The following is a 20,859-nucleotide window of genomic DNA, read 5'->3' on the forward strand; positions in this document are numbered from 1 at the left end:
GCGTTGAAACCAAAATGAGGCACTGGGGTTGTTGTAGTGGCCCATAAAAATTAAAGTATTGATGGAAATGGACATAAATAAATGCTGTTTTATATACATATAATTTAGAATTAGAATTCATTGGTTTATAAAAAGCAAAGATAAACCAAAATCATTCATGGAGAGCTTTAACCGACCATTTTTTCGTACAAAACATGTGCCTGTGTACTAGAAAAACATATTTGCGACATGCATTTTGTAATCAACTAAATGTAAATACTTCCAGCTATATTTGCAAGCTCATTTGTTTCTTAATGACTTCATAGTAATGCAATGTAATTCCATGTCTTGCAAAAAAAGAGTCAACATATGGTTAAGATTGGATTCCTAAAGTCTTCTGGTTGCTGTGTACACAATGGCCGTGTCTAGGTCCTTAGGTCTGGGCCCCCCTCTTCTGTTCTTCTGACGGAAACTCAACATAGAGTAGCATACTTCAGCCAGCTCTGGCTTCTGAACCTGGGCAAATATACATGTTCATATTGATATAAAATAATATATAAAAAATACGCAATCAAATTTGACAATGCATTTTTAAAAATAAGACTCGTACTACATTAGGTTTACCTTCCCTGATGTTAATGTGTATTTTAAAATGTAAAGTGTATCAAGAAATGTGTTACCTGGCTTTCCTGTAGTTGTGGTTGATTTGTAGTATCTAAAAAATATTAATAAAAAATATTAATGCAGAAGATATTTTTCTTACATGGATCCTCAATTTAAAAAAGGGCACACCATGGTTAAATCTGTAAGAAAGACTTGGCTGACCTTTTTGAAGTTTACGTTGATGTGCTATTCTAAAAACGAGTCCGACAATGACCAGAACCAGGATGATGACCGCAGAACCAAAGAGTCCTCCGACCATGATCCAATTCCCCTCACACTTCACTGGCCGGGGTTCTGGGAGGGTCAAGATATGATAATCTCTTATCCACATTTGAACCAATATTATACTTATGAACCAACTCTAACTGAATCTCAGTACAATTCATTTAATTTAATTTAAATTTAAAATGGAAATGAATGAGATTCAATTGTTTAGGCCTATATGTATATATTTCTTTACAGTCCTTTTTTTTTCTGCAGGTTTATATTCAATTATAAGCAGTTAATTCAACTTGTTTATACAACTATACAATATAAAAAATATTTTAAAAAGGATTGTTACTTTCAGAATTTGGGTTGTCCTCTTCGTGAAATGTACCATTTTCTTTAAACAAAGAAAAAGTAAATTTACCAGGGGAAAAAAAGGAAGATTAAATGTATATCAAAGTTTGTGTTTATCGACAGAATGTTCTAATCATAGAAAAATTAAATCTTACCATGAACCAACAACCATGTTGAGTTGACAACAACTACATCCATCCCAAGGTAAAAAAGGCAATAATACCAGCCAGAGTCTGAAGAACTCACTTTCATTGTAAGATTAATGAAAGAGGCACCGTATTCCGTTACAAATCGACTTTGTTGGATGCCATCACTGTGACTCCCTGTCAAAGGAGAAGTTCCATACCCAGTGGAGATGACAAAGGGCTTTGATGTGCGACCTGCCCTCATCCAGGTAGACAGTGTGGGAATATCGGACACATGTCTACAGGAAAAGGTGACAGTGTCCCCCGCCTCTACCTCCACGGTCTGAGACACGGAGGGTGAGACGAGGAGCCTAACTAACACACATACACAAGTTAGACTTGTTAAATTGGCAGTGAGGGTAGAGGTCAAATCTAAGACAAAAAGAGAAGTTCTACTTACCAAAGGTGCTGAGAAGTAGATATCGTATCACTGTTTTAGTCATCACTGCGAGTTGTGCCTCAAAGCACTTCTTTTAGACCTTGCATGTAGAGGCGTGGCGACTTTTTCCGTTTTTTTGCTTGACACTCAGGCTTGTGGAAAATATGATGAGCTGCGACAACAATAATACGCTCACGATGCGAGCTGACTGCAAAACAGTTTGCTACCTTCATCGTTAACCAAAGCCACAGAGTGGAGAGACTCTCGGTGTACAATTATTGATGTGGAGCTGAAGTCCCTGGTACCGTGTTCCTCACTCAGCCATAGAAACATCTTGTGGTTTCAACCCATTAGAGGAAATAGACATTTGAATCTCTGTGACATTCACTTGCGGGCCCGAGGTGAGAGGCATCAAGCCACAACACGCAGGGGGCGGTAGTCTTGGATAGTGTGATTCACTAACCATGCTGAAGGCTGTGGGTTAGAAGCCCTACTGTTAATCAACAGACCTGTAGCCCTCCTTGAGCCGGAGGCCTCACCCGTACACCTCCTCATTGACCACATGTCTGAATCCACTGCTTTGGAAATAAGCTCAAACTCTAAAGAGGTCATTTGTAATTTTCCCAGGCCCTACTTCAAAATGGTCTGGCATGATGTTAACCGACACAGCCAATCATTTACCTGATTGCTTTATTATTGAACAACTTTTCCCTGTGTTTCGTCCTCCCATCAGGCTCCAGTCCACTAATATGTCTTATCCTTCAAAACCTATGATACATGTCTTTATGGGGCTAGACCGAGGAAGAGTCAGCAGGCGCAGAGACATCCTCCAGTAAATGGTGGTTGAGGCATATGAATGCCCACTCATTTTTCTTTTTCAATGTGAATTTGTTGCCCAGTACATGTTAGTTGTTATAGTATTAGTTATGTTTTCATGGCATCCATAGTTTCCTTGGGAAGATACTTGTTTCCTGAATAAAATACAAAGTTGACGACCACTGTCGACCCTCTTATTACACTTTGCTAAAATAAGTTTATCAACCCAGTGAAATGCTCACAATGGCATTCCTCATTTGACTCCATATGGAGCTCAGGCTAGTCTAAATTTAAAGCTTAAGTTTCAATCCTCTCAATGTGACCCCATAAAATGAACACTGACCTCTATGACGTAAAGAAATGGTATCGATTGACTAGCCAGTCCTAGATATTGGTGTCAGGTATTTATTTTGATCATATAAACTGATGCAGATATACCATATTTTAGCCTGGTCTCACACCGATGCAGATGTAAGGTAAGCTGGTCAAAAGATGGGCAATATGAAAACAGCATGAATTTGTCTCCCCTCTTAAACATTAGCAGGACAGTATTAACAAGAACGCCTACTCATTTTTGTAGATCTTTCAAGAATCTGGAATGTTTCTTCTCAATTGCGTCAACATTTTGTAAAATGAACTGCCAATAAAACATGTTTTTCTTTTATTGCCTATGTTTCTCAAACTTTTTATGGCTTATATTTGCTTTGTAAGTGAGTGTCTGTGTAATTCAGTGTGTGTGTGTGTGTGTGTGTGTGCCCGCTTTTTAATTTCATTCCATTTTTTGACGTGAGGAAATTAAACCTAAATGAGGCCCTGGGGTTGTTGTAGTGTCCCATAAAAATTAAAGCTTTGATGGAAATGGACATAAATAAAGAAATACTTATGTTTTGTTATAGAATTCATTGGTTTATAAAAAGCAAAGGTAAACCATAATTATTCATGGAGAGCTTTAATTGGCAAATGTTTTTATTTTTCTTAAAGAAAAAATCTATACATTTCATACAAAACGTGTGCACGTGTACTAGAAAAAAATCGAAGCGACATGCATATTGTAGTCAACAAAATGTAAATATTTCCAGATATATTTGCAAGCTTATTTGTTTCTTAATGACTTCATAGTAATGCAATGTAATTCCATGTCTTTTAAAAAATTATTCAACGTATGGTTAAGATTGATAGATTCCTAAAGTCTTCTGGTTGCTGCGTACACAATGGCCGTGTCTAGGTCCTTAGGTCTGGGCCCCCCTCTTCTGTTCTTCTGACGGAAACTCAACATAGAGTAGCTTACTTCAGCTAGCTCCTGACCCTGGGCAAATATATGTTCATATTGATATAAAATAATAGATAAAAAATACGTAATCAAATTTGACAATGCATTTTTTAAAATAAGACTCATGCTACATTAGGTTTACCTTCCCTGATGTTAATGTGTATTTTAAAATGTAAAGTGTATCAAGAAATGTGTTACCTGGCTTTCCTGTAGTTGAGGTTGATTTGTAGTATCTAAAAAATATCAATAAAAAATATTAATGCAGAAGATATTTTTCTTACATGGATCCTCAATTTAAACAAGGGCACACCATGGTTAAATCTGTAAGAAAGACTTGGCTGACCTTTTTGAAGTTTACGTTGATGTGCTATTCTAAAAACGAGTCCGACAATGACCAGAACCAGGATGATGACCGCAGAACCAAAGAGTCCTCCGACCATGATCCAATTCCCCTCACACTTCACTGGCCGGGGTTCTGGGAGGGTCAAGATATGATAATCTCTTATCCACATTTGAACCAATATTATACTTATGAACCAACTCTAACTGAATCTCAGTACAATTCATTTAATTTAATTTAAATTTAAAATGGAAATTAATGAGATTTAATTGTTTAGGCCTATATGTATATATTTCTTTACCGTCTTTTTTTCTGCAGGTTTATATTCAATTATAAACAGTTAATTCAACTTGTTTATACAACTATACAATATAACAAATAGTTTAAAAAGGATTGTTACTTTCAGAATTTGGGTCTTCCTCTGCATGAAATGTGCCATTTTCTTTAAACAAGAAAAAAGATATTTACCGGTAAAAAAAAAAGAAGATTAATTCTTCTTTAAAAAAAAATCAAAGAATGTTGAAATCATAGAAAAAATAAATCTTACCATGAACCAACAACCATGTTGAGTTGACAACCAAATCCCCCCTAATGTAAAAAATGCAATAATACCAGCCAGAGTCTGAAGAATTCACTTTCATTATTGTAAGATTGATGAAAGAGGCACCGTATTCCGCTACAAATCGACTTTGTTGGATACCATCACTGTGTCTCCCTGTCGAAGGAGAAGTTCCATACCCAGTGGAGATGACAAAGGGCTTGGATGTGCGACCTGCCCTCATCCAGGTAGACAGTGTGGGAATATCGGACACATTTCTACAGGAAAAGGTGACAGTGTCCCCCGCCTCTACCTCCACGGTCTGAGACACGGAGAGGGAGTTGAGGAGCCAAACTGTAACACACACACAAGTTAGAGATGTTAAATTGGCAGTGAGGGTAGAGGTCAAATCCTAGTCAAAAAGAGAAGTTCTACTTACCAAAGGTGCTGAGAAGTAGATATTGTATCACTGTTTTAGTCATCACTGCAAGCTTCTTTTAGACCTTGCATGTAGAGGCGCGGCGACTTTTTCAGTTTTTTTCCTTGACACTCAAAGGCTTGTGGAAAATATGACGAACTGCGACAACAATAATACACTCACGATGGTCGCTAACTGAAAAAACAATGTGCTACCGTTGTCTTATCCAAAGCCACAGAAAAGAGAGAGTCTCGGTGTACAAATATTGAGGTGGAACTGAAGTCCCTGGTACTGTGTTCCTCAGCAATAGAAACATCAGGTTGTTTCAACCCATGTGAGGAAATGTAACCAATTTTAATCTCTGACATTCACATGCGGGCCCGAGGTGTGAGCCATCAAGCCATAACACGCAGGGGGCGGTAGTCAATCGGTTAGGGTGATTCACTTCCCAGGCTGAAGGCTGTTGGTTAGAACCCCTTAGGTTAATCACCAGACCTGTAGGAGAGTTCATTTGTAATTTTCCCAGGCCCTATTTCAAAATGGTTGTACATGATGTTAACTGACACATCCAATAATTTAACTGATTGCTTTGTTATAGAACAACTTGGCACTGTGGTGCGTCCTCCCATCAGGCTCCAGTCCACTAGCTAATCTGTCTTTTCCTTCAGAACCTATGATTCATCTCTTCATGGGGCTAGACCGAGGTAGAGTCAGCAGGTGCAGAGACATCCTCCAGTAAATGGTGGTTGACGCATATGCCTGCCCACTCATTTTAATTTTTCAATGTGAATTTGTTGCCCAGTACACGTTAGTAGTTATAGTATTAGAAATGTTTTCATAGCATCCGTCGTGTCCAAGCGAAGATACTTGTTTCCTGAATAAAAGTCGACCACAGTCGACCATCGTATTTGCATGGCTAGGCAGAGGTGCCCTGAATACCTAGTAGAAGATATCTTCTACATAGTAGAAGATAACTTCTTCTACATTATGGATTTCTTATCAAGATAACTGTATTTATTTTTTATTCATTGTATTTCAGGACCATTCACATTAATAAACATGTACAACAGTACACATAAATGTACCAGATTGTACATTGACTAATTTCCCTCTTTAAATCCATCAGGCAGGTTGATGCTACAGTACAAATGACAAACGATATGCAATAGTAAAATTTGCTATATAAAACAGGGAGAAACATAAAGAAAGAAAAAGAAAAACAGTTTTGAAGTACTATGTGTCACAGAAGGTGTGATCAGTGCCCGAAGAAGAGGTTTCATATCCTCCACAGCCCACTTCCTGTACAGATGGTGCAACATGATCTCTAGCCAAAATGACTGAACTGGTTTTTTGTCAATATTGATGTGATCGTGGGCTCGTCCAAGGAACCAGCAATGCACCAGGTTTCGGTCCGGCGTATCAAAATGCATGACATTCAGTTAAGGCTTAGTGTTGAGTTTGTTTGTTAATGCAACAGTTTTAATAAAATATATATTATTTTTTCTTTGTGACAGACTAGGCCAACTGGTTTTTGTGGGGCAACCCCAAAGATTATGACAATTTTATGTGTGTATTTGTACATTTGGGCGGGGTTGGGGTTATATTGACAAACGACCTATAGGCCTGCTGTCGTATAGGTAGGATAAAAAGTGAAGTCTCTGCAGGATGAAATAGGAAGCAAAGAGGAAGCTACAGTTGCACTGTGCAATATGTCATCAAGTGTGTTTGAGGGTTGGAGGTGAGGAATCATAAGGCACATACAGAAGGGAAATGCTGGATACAAATAAAACAAGATTTTCTCCTCAACATTCCCATCAATCGAAAATATGACACTCTCCAGAAGGCAAGTATCAAGATGTGTTTAGCTCCTCACTTTATCTGGGTGTGCCTGGTATTATGATATTAACTTTTATTGAGTACATTTGCATTGCATACCCGCACAAGTCCGCCTGTAAATGACATATTCCTGAACATTAAATGTAACATCTTTCCATAATAGAGTGACTTCTTAGTTCAGATCCCATGGTCCTTATCTACCTGCATCTACCTTTGAGCAATGTACTCCCTGCCCTCTGTCGATTTCATGAATCGGTTTTGGGTGAGGATAGGAACGAAGATCGACCGGTAGATCGAGAGCTTTGCCTTGCGGCTCAGCTCTCTTTTCGTTACAACGGTGCGGTAAAGCGAACGCAATACCGCCCCCGCTGCTCCGATTCTCCGGCCAATCTCACGCTCCATAGTACCCTCACTCGCGAACAAGACCCAGAGGTACTTGAACTCCTTCACTTGGGCTAAGGACTCATTTCCTACCCGGAGTAAGCAATCCACCGGTTTCCTGCTAAGAGTCATGGCCTCAGATTTAGCGGTGCTGATCCTCATCCCAGCCGATTCACACTCGGCCGCCAGCCGATCCAGTGAGTGCTGAAGGTCACAGGCCGATGATCCAATGAGGACCACATCATCTGCAAAAAGCAGTGACGAGATCCTCAGACCACCGAACTGCAACCCCTCCCCACCACGACTACGCCTCGATATCCTGTCCATGTATATCACAAACAGGATTGGTGACAAGGCGCAGCCCTGGCGGAGACCAGCACCCACTGAGAACGAAACTGACTGGCTGCCGAGAACACGAACACAGCTCTCGCTTTGGGAGTACAAAGATTGGATGGCCCTGAGGATAGACCCCCTTACCCCATACTCCCGCAGCACCTCCCACAGTTTCTCCCGGGGGACCCGGTCATACGCCTTCTCCAGATCCACAAAACACATGTAGACCGGATGGGCATACTCCCAGGCCCCCTCCAGGATCCTTGCGAGAGTGAAGAGCTGGTCCGTAGTTCCACGTCCGGGGCGAAAACCGCATTGTTCCTCTTCAATCTGAGGTTCGACGATCGGCCGAACCCTCCTTTCCAGCACCTTGGAGTAGACTTTACCAGGGAGGCTGAGAAGTGTGATACCCCGGTAATTGGCACACACTCTCTGGTCCCCCTTTTTGAACAGGGGAACCACCACACCGGTTTGCCACTCCTTTGGCACTGTACCCGACTCCCACGCGATGTTGAATAGGCGTGTCAACCATGACAGCCCCTCAACACCCAGAGCCTTTAGCATTTCTGGCTGGATCTCATCAATCCCTGGGGCTTTGCCACTGCGGAGATGTTTGACTACCTCAGTGACCTCCACCAGGGAAATTGACGACGAAACACCATCAACCTCGAGCTCTGCCTCCAACATAGAGGGCGTGTTATTCGGATTCAGGAGTTCCTCAAAGTGTTCCTTCCAACGTCCGACGACCTCCTCAGTTGAGGTCAACAGAGTCCCATCCTTACTGTACACAGCTTGGATGGTTCCCCGTTTCCCCCTCCTGAGGTGCCGGATAGTCTTCCAGAAACACTTTGGTGCCGACCGAAAGTCCTTCTCCATGGCCTCTCCGAACTTCTCCCACACCCGCTGCTTAGCCTCCGACACGGCAGCCGCTGCAGCCCTTCGAGCCTGTCGGTACCCTGCAACCGAGTCAGGAGTCCTCCAGGATATCATATCCCGGAAGGCCTCCTTCTTCAGTCGGACGGCTTCCCTGACCACCGTAGTCCACCACGGTGTCCGAGGGTTACCGCCCCTTGAGGAGCCTAAGACCCTGAGGCCACAGCTAGCCACCGCAGCTTCAGCAATGGAGGCTTTGAACACCGCCCACTCCGGCACCTATGGTCATGAGGGCTGGGTGATGACCGAAAGGACGAGATCGCGGGTACAAGCGGCCGAGATGAGTTTTCTCAGAAGGGTGGCTGGCGTCTCCCTTAGGGATAGGGTGAGAAGCTCAGCCATCCGTGAGGAACTCGGATTAGAGCCGCTGCTCCTTTACTTAGAAAGGAGTCAGCTGAGGTGGTTCGGGCATCTGGTAAGGATGCCCACTGGGCGCCTTCCTTGGGAGGTGTTTCAGGCACGTCCAGTGGGGAGGAGACCTCGGGGAAGACCCAGGACTAGGTGGAGAGATTATATCTCAACACTGGCCTGGGAACGCCTCGGGATCCCCCCGTCAGAGCTGGTCAATGTGGCCCGGGAAAGGGAAGTCTGGGGCCCCCTGCTTGAGCTGCTCCCCCCGCGACCCGACCCCGGATAAGCGGATGACGATGAGGATGAGGATGAGGATGAGGAGGTTTTGATGAAAGTTGTTCTAATTACTTGTCATGTATCTTGGGGGATGGGATGGCAATCACTCATTGGTATCTTTTTTAACGGGAACACATTGTAGTAAATAAAATGATAATAATGTGGTTCTCAGTTCTGTTGTCTAATAATAACAATATCTCAAATGTCTCAAAATGAGATGTGATGTAATATCCTTTGTGTTAAGATTTGAGATCACACTTCAATATGTTCAACATCAAGAGGATTATTCAACATGGGATATTTGATACCTTTGCAGGTATCTTAGCACTCATCCATATTAACTTTACATAGTGTTTAAGAGCCGTGCTGGATCATATGGGCCCCTATGAGGGCACAGGGGTACCTGGACTCTTTGAGAAACAGCCAACCAATGTTTTTCATTATTTTATTTCAATATATATGTTTTTATTAGTTCTTTTTTTTTTTTTTTTTTTTAAGAAAACACTTAATTTAATACATAAGCTGACGACATAGTTACCAGAAAATGACTCAAATTAACCGAATATGAGTGACGGCCCTTGGCGCCTGCGCTGTGTGTGTGCGCAGACTAATGCATCTAACCTGTTTCGTGCACTGAAAACCGGGTAGCAAGTGAGTAACGGAAAGGAAGCACTTCGGATATGGTCTCATAACTAATTTGCTCCATTCCTTACATAGGCTACAGCAATGTGTGGAAAAAGTATGATAAAAAAAGAACTAAAGGAAAGTAGATATTCAATTCAATACACCGCAGTGGATTTTGTTTGTGCGGTAAAGGTGAGGGTGGTGGGCCCTTTAGTCTGCTGGTGCCTCGTGTGCAACATTCGGTAGGCTTATTGATAATATGTCTTCGCGTCATTTCTAAACAAAGTCAATTTTGGTTTCTTTTAAATTTGTTTATTTTTTATGCTGCTATTTTACATTAAATTACATTGCGAGTGAAATTTGCTTTCCATTAAAAGGGGCGGGACGTGCTGCAAGCCAATTAAGTCGCCGGAGGGGCAGGTCGGATGTAGGGCCATGTATGGTATAATGTAGATGTATCTGGGGAATACCTTCCAGGCGTTTCTTTCTGATGCACCAGTCCAATCCAAGTTACGTAGGCCTATCGATGGAAATATTTCTTAAATATGAGCCAAACAACTTTTAACCCAAGTGGTTAGTTTTTTGATACTTTGTTACCGTTTTGGGAACTGAACAACGTGGTTCACCTTAGAAAAGCGAAGTAAGACGAAGTGAGGGCCACAGTAGCCTATGGAGTCGGGCCCTCGCAGCGTCGTCGGAGCAGAAACCTGATCCCTCCACGACGGGAGACGGTAGGTCAAACACTAAATGGTCATTTTACCGTTTTAAACGACGTTTGTATTTGTTTAGCCTATGGGTTTATATTAATTATATTGGTTGTTTTGTAACCAAGTAGGCCTAATATCGAATTACGATGTTTGGGTCAAGGCTAAATGCTCGCCAGGTTTCTCCGCCCCCGACACACCAATGATTTCACACCATTGACGTGAAGTGGATCATTTTTTGGATCCTTTCCATGGCGAAAGTCTTTAGCACCTGTAACTGCAGATTTTGTAAGCGTAGCCTACACTAAAGTCACAAATGTGTAACAGTAAATTTGGAGTCCTAAATATTTATTTTGCATGTACTTTTGCGACAATAATACCTTCATATATTTTTGACCTTTATTTAATTCTATATGTGACAGGGCTAGCTTTGTGTCACTTTGCTGCACTTGTGGTAGCTTAACTTAACATGCTGTTGGCGTAGTTCCTAAAATGTCCTGCAGAGGGCAGTGATGCGCCTCTCTATGTTACAAAGCGGGAAACATCAGAATAAGAGTACAGGATTGCATGATGGGAAACAACAAAGATAAAACTATAATTATATTGCTAGTAGTCTTTAAATTGTATCTTTGGGATATGGATATCCGAATGCGGATTGCAGTTTGATAGCCAAGCCGTTGTTCTAGTTTTGTAGTCAAAAAATTTTTAATACCATCATATAGACTGTTATGTGGGAGAACCAGTAACGCACGTGAGCCATGTACAACTCATACTTACCTGGCAGGGGAGACACCATGATCAAGAAGGTGGTTCACCCAGGGCGAGGCTCAGCCATTGCACTTCGGCTGTGCTGACCCGTGCGAATTCCTCAAATGTGGGAATCTCGACTGCATAATTTGTGGTAGTGGGGGACTGCGTTCGCGCTCTCCCCTGATAATATTGTGGAAAATAAATATTCTGGTGATTATGTAATATATCCCTTTAAGTTCTCTCTGCAGCGGACTCGTGTTTGGTTTACTAAAGGCATAATGGTATTTTCACATTAATCGGCCATAACTCAACCATTGTTATCATAATCTGAACCAAAAAAATAGAATAATTTTGGGCAGTAGTACGTGGTATTTTGACGAAATTGTGGATAATTTAGGATTACGGTTTGTTAAATTTCCCAAACTTTCAAGGTACAGCAAAATCGATCCCGACGGACCGTATTGGCGGAGAATACAACTGTGCATTATATTACAAGTTTAAACTATATCATTTTATTTCTAGTAATTTGTGTTGAAATTGTATCAGATTGTAATATGTTACTCAAATGTTAGCACTAGATATAGACTCTTATGTGGGAGAACTAGAAAAGCAATCCCCTGATATTCTTGTTGAGTATAAATGCTTCAGCTTGAATGTGAGTGACCTTTGACTAGGGCTGGGCGATATGGACCAAAACGCTATCTCGATATTTTTTGTTTGAATGGAGATATACGATATTATAACGATATTTTGAACAAAACGGGTAAAGTGTGTAGTTTTAACTCCACGTCACAAGTATTCACCATCAACCATTTATTAAGGTTTATTGCATTTTTTTTGCTCAACGAAGCACAGATGTTCCTTAACAACAGATATACAACAATAGTGTTGCCTGTTTGAAACATGTCAAGTAAAAAAATAAATAAACATAGTGCAGTGCAACAGTGCAAATAGCCTACACTTATAGGTATAATGTGCAAGTAACAAAAAATGTAAAACAGGCTGACCCAAAAACAGGCCTATGGCTTCACAGTATTACATTGAAAACAGAGAAATATCATAAAACACAGGCCTACATAAGCCAATATTCTGTTCTAATAGGCAGGCATACCACTGCAAATAATACAATTGTACACAGCAGGCCTCGACATTAACGGTTGCCCGCTTGCCCGGGGCAACCAAAAGTCATATCCAGTTGCCCGAACGGGCAAGTGGATTTTGGGTGGATGTTAATAGAAAGGCTATTTATTCAAATGTTTTTAGAAACTGCAGAACAACCTTTTTTGCCGCAAAATAACACAAAATATAAGTATTTGCAATTGATCAGCGCGCCGTCTTCTCTTCTCTCGGAAAGCGAGTTAACAGACCCGCATCGCTTCAGTGCGAATATAGCCCCGCCTTCTGTCACTCGCAGTGCGTTCTCTGGCCGTGATTCGAAGGTGTTGGCTCAAGGTTAGCCAACAAAGCTAGGATCGCAAGTGCAGCGCCTCCGCGAACGGTTTAGGTAGAAGGAAAATGGAGTAGTGATGGAGGAGTGCAGTTTGGAAGTACTTTGGATTGAGGCAAATTACCAAGGAAAGTCATATACAAGAACACGGTTTTGGGTTTCATAACTGTGCACATGCACAGCAATAGCGATCTTTTTCACGAAATTGGACCCTCACAAACTATATATTACATGAAAGCTGAGCCTCCACTTATTCCAACAGTCCAAACCATATCATTCTGTGACTAAAACTCGCAAATAACAACTTAAGAAGAAACGTCCCCTTTTCTTTTAAAGGTCCCATGACATGCTATTTTATGTATTCTTTAATATAGGTATTAGTGGGCAACTAACACAGTATTCAAAGACGTTCCCTAAATTCAGCCGTGGTGCAGAGTTACAGCCACTCCGAGCCAGTCGCACATTGAGCTTCCCCCAAATGCGCTGTTTCGGTGGGCGTGTCAAGGAGGAGGGTGGGGGTGTGGCCCTGAGCAGCTTGCAGCCACCATGCGCTCTGTTTACAGTGGATGTATCGCAATGGCGAGCCGCACACAGCCTTTAGCCGTGTTCTGTAAATATTCTAGAACACACGGGAGTCCTGGAGCTCTATATCTAAATATTATCATATAGCCTACACAGATATCTATATCATATAATATATATTATCACGGCCAAAAGCTGTGTGAGCCGATATTATGAATCTCAAACGACCGCGTTGGGTTCTCCGACGTTCCTGGTTCTTCAACGTCCACATCAATGTGAATACACACACTGTAACGCAAGTGTTTCTTGTCGGTTCTTTGACGTGTCTTGTATTTCCACAACGAGACTGTCGTGGGGGTTATCTGAGCCATGGTTGAGAAGGAATTGGGGGAAAGGAACTTTGATTTGACTCGCTGAAGTACATGAACTGCGACATGCCACCGGTTGCCGCGAGGCACCATCGCCCGGCAGCGGGCAGCGCGCGGTTCAGTCGACTTCAGGTTGATGTGAAAGTGGAAGAACCAGAGACGTCGCAGAACCCGACAAAGTCGTTTGTGATTCATAATATCGTCTGGAGGCGCACACAATATGTTATATGATATAGATATCTATGTATATGATATTATTTAGATATAGAGCTCCAGGACTGTAACGCAAGTGTTGTACACTTCCTTGTTATTTGGATAACCGTTCTGCTGTTGGTGTGACGTCGGACTCTCGTATCTGGTATTTCTACAACGAGACTCGTATTGGGGGTTATCTCAGCCAAGGTTGAGAATGAATTGGGGGAAGGAACTTTGGCTTTGACTCCCTCAAGAACATGAACCACGACAAGGAGGAGAAAGGGATCTTTGCCGGGCAGCGCTTATGCACCTCCGCCTCCAGCGGTGGTCCCTCAGCGGGGCTCAAGCGGGAGACATTCGCCGCCAACAATCCCTTTCTCCTCCATGTCGTGGTTCATGTTCTTTAGGGAGTCAAAGCCAAAGTTCCTTCCCCCCAATTCATTCTCAACCTTGGCTGAGATAACCCCCAATACGAGTCTCGTTGTAGAAATACCAGATACGAGAGTCTGTTATGCGCCATCACACCAACAGCAGAACGGTTATCCAAATAACAAGGAAGTGTACAACACTTGCGTTACAGTCCTGGAGCTCTATATCTAAATAATATCATATAATACATAGATATCTATATCATATAACATATTGTGTGCGCCTCCAGACGATATTATGAATCACAAACGACTTTGTCGGGTTCTGCGACGTCTCTGGTTCTTCCACATCAACCTGAAGTCGACTGAACCGCGCGCTGCCTGCGGCCGGCTGCCCGCTGCCGGGCGATGGTGCCTCGCGGCAACCGGCGGCATGTCGCAGTTCATGTACTTCAGCGAGTCAAACCAAAGTTCCTTTCCCCCAATTCCTTCTCAACCATGGCTTAGATAACCCCCACGACAGTCTCGTTGTGGAAATACAAGACACGTCAAAGAACCGACAAGAAACACTTGCGTTACAGTGTGTGTATTCTCACACACACACACACACACACACACACACACACACACACACACACACACACACACACACACACACACACACACACACACACACACACACACACACACACACACACACGTGGCGCTCGCACGGTCGAGTCTCATTGGCGGGCCAACGTCTCTGGGCGGGCCAGGCAGAGTAAGGGGAGGAGCTGAGATTCCTCATGACGTCATGAGCACAGATTTCCAAATCAGCGCGCTTGAGCCTCCGTTTTTTCAAAGGCGAGCAGAACAGCTAGTGCTCGTTTTACACCAAACGCAAGTTTTAGCCACTGGGGGACCATAGGCAGGCTAGGGGAACTCATATTTATGTTAGAAAACCTCATAAATTGAGATTTTCATGTCATGGGACCTTTAACAACCAAAAATGAAGTATTACCTTTGTGATTTTTGTCAACAAAGTTGATTCTGGTCGAATAAAACCACCATAAACAGATAACCCAGTGTCTGGGCCAAATTTTGCAACTAAACATGGTATTTTCAATCAATGAATAAGAGAAGGTTTCTTAGGAAATAGGTAAATTGCCTTCAATCAGAAAACATATTCTTCAGCGCAATCTAGTGGCCATATGTGTATTTGCGAGTCTTTGGCTTGGTGCATTTGAATATATTTGCCCTGAAATTTAAATAGAGGTGTCAAGTGTCAAAATTGTAAGATATCTACCTTTATTTGTGTCTCATAGTAAGGCATCACTCCCAAATGATAACGACCAACTGATAATTATTTCAGGCGGAAATGTTATCTTCCACTTATGCTGTGTTCCATGGCTTTATTCACTTTAACCAAGTATCATCCCCATTGAATATTTCACTGGCACAACAATCTTTCTTTTGGCACAAAGATGACATTATCGCCCTTGCAGTTGTGGAGATATACTCTATTTACTTTGGGTATGTTCTTTCCTGAAAAAAAACTTTCCCCCTGATATCGAAAATGGTATAGAATATCGATATTTGTCCAGGTATAGTGTCAAAGTTAGAAAATCCAGTATCGTGACTGACAACACTAATAGAAAAGCGATTGTGATCATTCAGTTAGAGCTACAAGAAACGTGAAAGTTAAAAAAGACATATCTTTACTACTACCTCTGACATTTAGTTAAGTACATTTGCATGAAATCATGCAGGTCTACATAGGGCTGGGCGATATATCGAATATATGCGATGTATCGCGAGATGTTCTCCAGGGGATGTATAAAATGCCCATATCGCGAACATCGAATATAAATTGGGACGCAATGTTTCTTTTTGCCGCCGCCGGCATACTCATTGTGCTTTCACGCGACGGGGCGACAAGATCTCATACAAAGTGAACGTAGAGACGCGTATCTGCCAATCAGCGTTCAACAGCGTGGCCACTGAGTGACATGTGTAACGTAACAGCCAACCAGCGTTCAACCGTCAAACTCGGTGCAGTGCAGTCCGGGGTGAACTGCAGCACGGAGGAGAAAGTGATTGTTGCCGTTTGCGACTCCCGGAGCTCTATATATAATAATATATAATATAATATAATATAATTGGTTACATAATATCACGGATAAAAGCTCTGTGCGCCTCCTGATGGCCGTAGCGTGGGGAGCTCTCATAGGGATTGGGCTTCTCGGGGTTTGTTTAACGCACACGCACAGCGTTCCCTTCTCTCGCTATTTCCGGTGGCCCTCTAAACTCACTCCCCCCGCCCATTGCGAGTCCACGAGATTCTCATGGACGCGCGTGTGTGACGTAGTCTGGAAGGCGCGCTGCTGTAGGTGCGTGTACCTCCGACTGGTGAGTGAGAACAGCCAGAAAGAGAAAAAAGGATGGAAACTGAGGATTTGGTTTCGAAAAAGAATAGCACTGGATCCTTCGTCTGGCAGTGTATATATAATAATTATTATTCAAACTGTTAATAAATAATTAACGGTTTGAATAAATGCTGTGTTGGTAAATCTAACTTGCTGTGATTTTCCTTTTCTTATGTGCAAGTTCTAAATTGTTCCAATAGAAAGCACTGATGAGTTTAAACAATATGTTGTTTCATGTAATCTACATGCAGACTTATGTTTCAGTAATACTAGAATTATTACTGACGTAACATTATGCCAGACATGGTTGAATCGAGCATTTATGATGTGCTCTAGAGGAGATTCAAAATATATCGAGATATATATCGTGTATCGAGATATAGTAAAAAAATATCGAGATATTCATTTTGGCCCATATCGCCCAGCCCTAGGTCTACATATAACTTGGCGATAGCTTTAATAGGTTGCAACGGTGGACTGAAATCACTTCATGGCACGATGTGACCGCTCGATAAATAAGTAAACAAAGGTTTGTTATTTTTTAAACACAACATGTGTGGAAGCTAACATTCAGCTTCAGTCTGAGCTTGGATGATTTTTCTGAGCCCCCCCAAAACCAGGCCGCATGCCTGGCAAAAAGAGGCTTGTTCAAGATTCTGATTATAATTTGGGCAAGTGAACATCACATTCGGGCAAGTTGAACCTGACCTGTACTTGCCCGATGGGCAAGTGCTTTTGAAACCTTAATGTCAACCCCTGCACAGTAGTGCAGACCTCACCTGTTTGAAAATATACAGCTGCATAATTAGTCAACTATGAAAATAATTGCTTAATGGGTACCAAAAATAATAAATGTAGAGAAAATAAATAATCCATAATATATTCAAATGGCTAGATATATTGCAAATAACAATAAATGTGAAAATAAAATAAAATATTCACTGAGGTAGACTGAGAAGACAAGTCTTCCTATGTAAACTTGTATATTACTTACAGGTCCTGTGCTAGCAAAACAAGCCTGTCAACCGTTTCAGGCCTCAGGGAGGCCTTGTAAGTTACAGCTTACAATGTTACCCCTGCAGCTGAAAACTCGCTCAGAAGGAGAACTTGTTGCTGGTACTAAAAGGTACTTATTTGCTACCTTGCTAAGCGCTGTATAGATCATTTCATATTCCCTCCACCATTTAAGAGGATCTGTATTACTCTCAATCCTAGAGGTTTGAGAGCCTTCTGGACCATCTCCAGTACCTCAATGTCCTGCCATGTGAGGACTAGGCTCTTTTGTCAGAGGAGGGGACCTTGGTGATAGCCACCTATTGTTCCAGGATCCTTTCGACCGTCAGCTGCCTTGATCCCCAACGTGTGACAGATTCTGTAATGAGCTGATGAGTTGGGAGGCCAAGCTGTTGCTGGACTTCAGAGAGCGCCCTCCTCCTCAGCCAGCTGTAGGAAAAGCTCCTGACTACTCTTTGTGCACAGGGAAATGGCCCCTGTGATGCGGCTGTCATCCATCCCATGACCTGTGAGAATCGGTATCATAACTTGATCAGCAGAGTGCTTTCTTAAAAATATAAATATGGTTGATCTGCTTTTCAGTCAATTCCAGTGGTTATCTAAAAACCCAAAGGCATTTAAAAGTAAAAAAAACTGGTCGCTATGAAGGAAAGTCGAAGTAGGTTGTTTAAGGTAGCCCACAACACTGTTTTAGGACTTAATAACGCATTACTGAATGAGCTAAAAATCCAAGCAAGTTGTTTATGATGGCCATAAATAATTATGTTAGTGTAACTTGCAAATAATGTTTTTTTAAAACTATTTCATCAATAATAATGTGGAGACACTTAGCCACATTAAGTCTGTGACCAAAGCACTGCATCCTCTTTCAGCTCCACCGCCTTGATAATGTTGCTCCCGTTATCTGTAGTTATAGCTACGAGTCCCATTTCGTCAAGCCCCCAGTTAACATGGGCATGTTGAAGAGCCTCTGCAATGTGTTCACCAGTGTGGTTGTCTGGAAAATAGCTAGTTTGGAGGAACGCTGTTTTCATCTCCCTTTCTTCAATAAAGTGCCCGCTTAAACACATATACGGCTCGCATGTGCGGCTTGTCCACATGTCGGTTGTTAGCCCCGAAATGCGTCACTTTAGCTAGTCTTTCCGCTAAGTTTTTTTTCTGCACGTAGCATACATCTCTGGCAGAACCTCCCTAGCAAAATGATTACGGCTGGGCAATTGTTACCGTGGGTCAATTGCTTTCAACAAATTGATGAAACCCTTTTTCTCGACCACAGCTATAGGGAACATGTCCTTTGCAATATGGAATGTCACCAAATTAGTTATATCGTGCCGCTGCTTACCTATGGTCAAAAGGCGCGGCACTGATTAATGAAGCTTGCAACAAGCTTTGCTTCGGGAGAGAGACCTTCTGCGACTGCAAGCCTTTGGCCGCAGCAGCAGCACCACATATTTTTACACTCTTGATACAGCTGTTGTGGTTCTGCTGCAGGTGACTGAAGAGATTTGTACTTTTTGTCGTAACCTGTTTCCTGCACACTTTACAAATAATAATAATAATACATTTTATTTATAACGTACTTTATATCAATTCAATGATCTCAAAGTGCTACAATGCACATTAAAAGAAAAGAGAAAAATGCAACAAAAAAAATAAAATAAAAAATAAATAGCAGTTTAGCAAATCACGTCGCTTTGCTGTTCATCTTGATTCCTAAACCCGAAATAACTCCAAATAACAGAGCCTTCTAATTTTCTTTGTAACCAACTGCTCACTCTACCACCGTGTCCGCTATGTTTTTGTTCAAAGATTGTTGTGATGCGTAACGTGGGTGGGAGAACACTACGTACATGTAAGGGGTGGGATTGAGCAGCTGAACATGGCTTGTAGGCTCAGAGAGCAGCAGTCTGCCTTATTAAAAAGTGCTCGCAAGGGAACATCAAAATAATATATAATATACCGGTATGGTGATATTGTCTCAACTACATATCTCTTTCAAAAATATACCGGCATAAATTTTACTACCGGGATATACCTTTGACTATATCAAGTCTAGCTAGGTCCAGGCTATCAGAAGGCGGCCTTGTTTATATAAACTCATGCATCTTTAGAATACAGACATTAAGTTATGTGCATACTATTATCTTTAACATCTAATTAATTATCCATGAAACTGCAGATTTTCGTTTAGAGCATGACCTTCAGATTACAGACCTTGGTTAACCTTCTAAACATTTACATTTTGTTGTGGTTCTACGGTTTTGGTCGTTAATCTTTGTATTTGTTGACAGTTGCTGTAGCAAGGTGTGTGTTATTTATGTTCAGTTTTCTTTGATAAATGTATCTTAGCCCATTTGCAGTCAAATAAAAAAAGGAATATTTTTGACTGACGTTTCTTCCAAGTCACACAACCAAGTGATGTTGAATGTTATTACTGAAATTGCCGTAATATATATTCTGAATGTCTGAAAGTCCGATTTGGTGTGCCTAGGAGGGACTTTTAACTGACATGTGGTTGATGAAGATCCTCAATAGTACTACTGAGTGTTGGGATGTATCTTCAGACTGTTATAGCTGGAGACCCCAGAAGAATACAGAAATGCATGATGGGAAACAACCAAGATGCTCAATAAGTATATTCATTACATCACTAAGTTAAGTTGTCTTTTAATTGTATCTTATGGAAAGCAGACTGCTGATTGTAGTTTGATAGCCAAGCCGTTGTTCTAGTTTTGTAGTCACATTTTTTTTAATACCATCATATAGACTGTTATGTGGGAGAATTAGTACAGCACGAGAGCCGTGTACAACTCATACTTACCTGGCAGGGGAGACACCATGATCAAGAAGGTGGTTCACCCAGGGCGAGGCTCAGCCATTGCACTTCGGCTGTGCTGACCCGTGCGAATTCCTCAAATGTGGGAATCTCGACTGCATAATTTGTGGTAGTGGGGGACTGCGTTCGCGCTCTCCCCTGATAATATTGTGGAAAATAAATATTTTGGTGATTACGTAATATATCCCTCTAAGTTCTCTGTAGCGGACTCGTGATTGGTTTACTAAAGGGATAATGGTATTTTCTAGTGCTGTCAGTTAAACGCGTTATTAACGGCGTTAACGCAAACCAATTTTAACGGCATTAATTTTTTTATCGCGCGATTAACGCAATCTTTTATTTTTTTCTTTGGCTCAAAACAAAGAAG

The 20,859-nt window shown here is 41.7% G+C and overlaps 1 protein-coding gene, 1 long non-coding RNA gene and 2 other non-coding genes across 5 annotated transcripts; 2 read left to right on the forward strand and 2 right to left on the reverse strand.

The window, feature by feature from the left end:
- Window positions 1-248: 248 nt before the first annotated feature.
- LOC132475427 (uncharacterized) lies at window positions 249-5,218 on the reverse strand. Its single transcript, XM_060076564.1, has 6 exons — window positions 5,171-5,218; window positions 4,741-5,085; window positions 4,594-4,635; window positions 4,197-4,328; window positions 4,052-4,086; window positions 249-495 (listed from the first exon to the last, which is right to left on the reverse strand). The coding sequence occupies exons 1-6, from the start codon at window positions 5,211-5,213 to the stop codon at window positions 367-369; spliced, it is 726 nt and encodes a 241-aa protein (XP_059932547.1). The 5' UTR covers window positions 5,214-5,218; the 3' UTR covers window positions 249-366.
- Window positions 840-2,145, reverse strand: LOC132475432 (uncharacterized). Of its 2 annotated transcripts, none has more exons than XR_009529912.1 (4): window positions 1,789-2,145; window positions 1,359-1,699; window positions 1,205-1,246; window positions 840-936 (listed from the first exon to the last, which is right to left on the reverse strand). It is a non-coding gene; the product is annotated as an uncharacterized LOC132475432 (long non-coding RNA). The 2 variants fall into 2 exon arrangements; XR_009529911.1 differs by having other exon boundaries at window positions 1,359-1,703.
- Window positions 5,219-11,356: 6,138 nt separating the features above from the next.
- Window positions 11,357-11,520, forward strand: LOC132445801 (U1 spliceosomal RNA). Its single transcript, XR_009522693.1, has one exon. It is a non-coding gene; the product is annotated as a U1 spliceosomal RNA (small nuclear RNA).
- Window positions 11,521-20,469: 8,949 nt separating this feature from the next.
- Window positions 20,470-20,633, forward strand: LOC132445802 (U1 spliceosomal RNA). Its single transcript, XR_009522694.1, has one exon. It is a non-coding gene; the product is annotated as a U1 spliceosomal RNA (small nuclear RNA).
- Window positions 20,634-20,859: the final 226 nt, after the last annotated feature.

The sequence above is a fragment of the Gadus macrocephalus genome, chromosome 17 (genome assembly GCF_031168955.1).
Source record: "Gadus macrocephalus chromosome 17, ASM3116895v1".
In the NCBI taxonomy this organism is placed as follows: Eukaryota; Metazoa; Chordata; class Actinopteri; order Gadiformes; family Gadidae; genus Gadus; species Gadus macrocephalus.

What these genes read in the sequence shown, in the direction of transcription:
- LOC132475427 (XM_060076564.1), bottom strand. Translation starts at nt 5,213, where the DNA reads ATGACTAAAACAGTGATACAATATCTACTTCTCAGCACCTTTG. An exon ending in AACATGGTTGTTGGTTCATG is followed by an intron (nt 4,636 to 4,740) that starts GTAAGATTTATT and finishes TCTTGTTTAAAG; the next exon opens with AAAATGGCACATTTCATGCA. An exon ending in CTCAACTACAGGAAAGCCAG is followed by an intron (nt 496 to 4,051) that starts GTAACACATTTC and finishes ATATTTGCCCAG; the next exon opens with GTTCAGAAGCCAGAGCTGGC.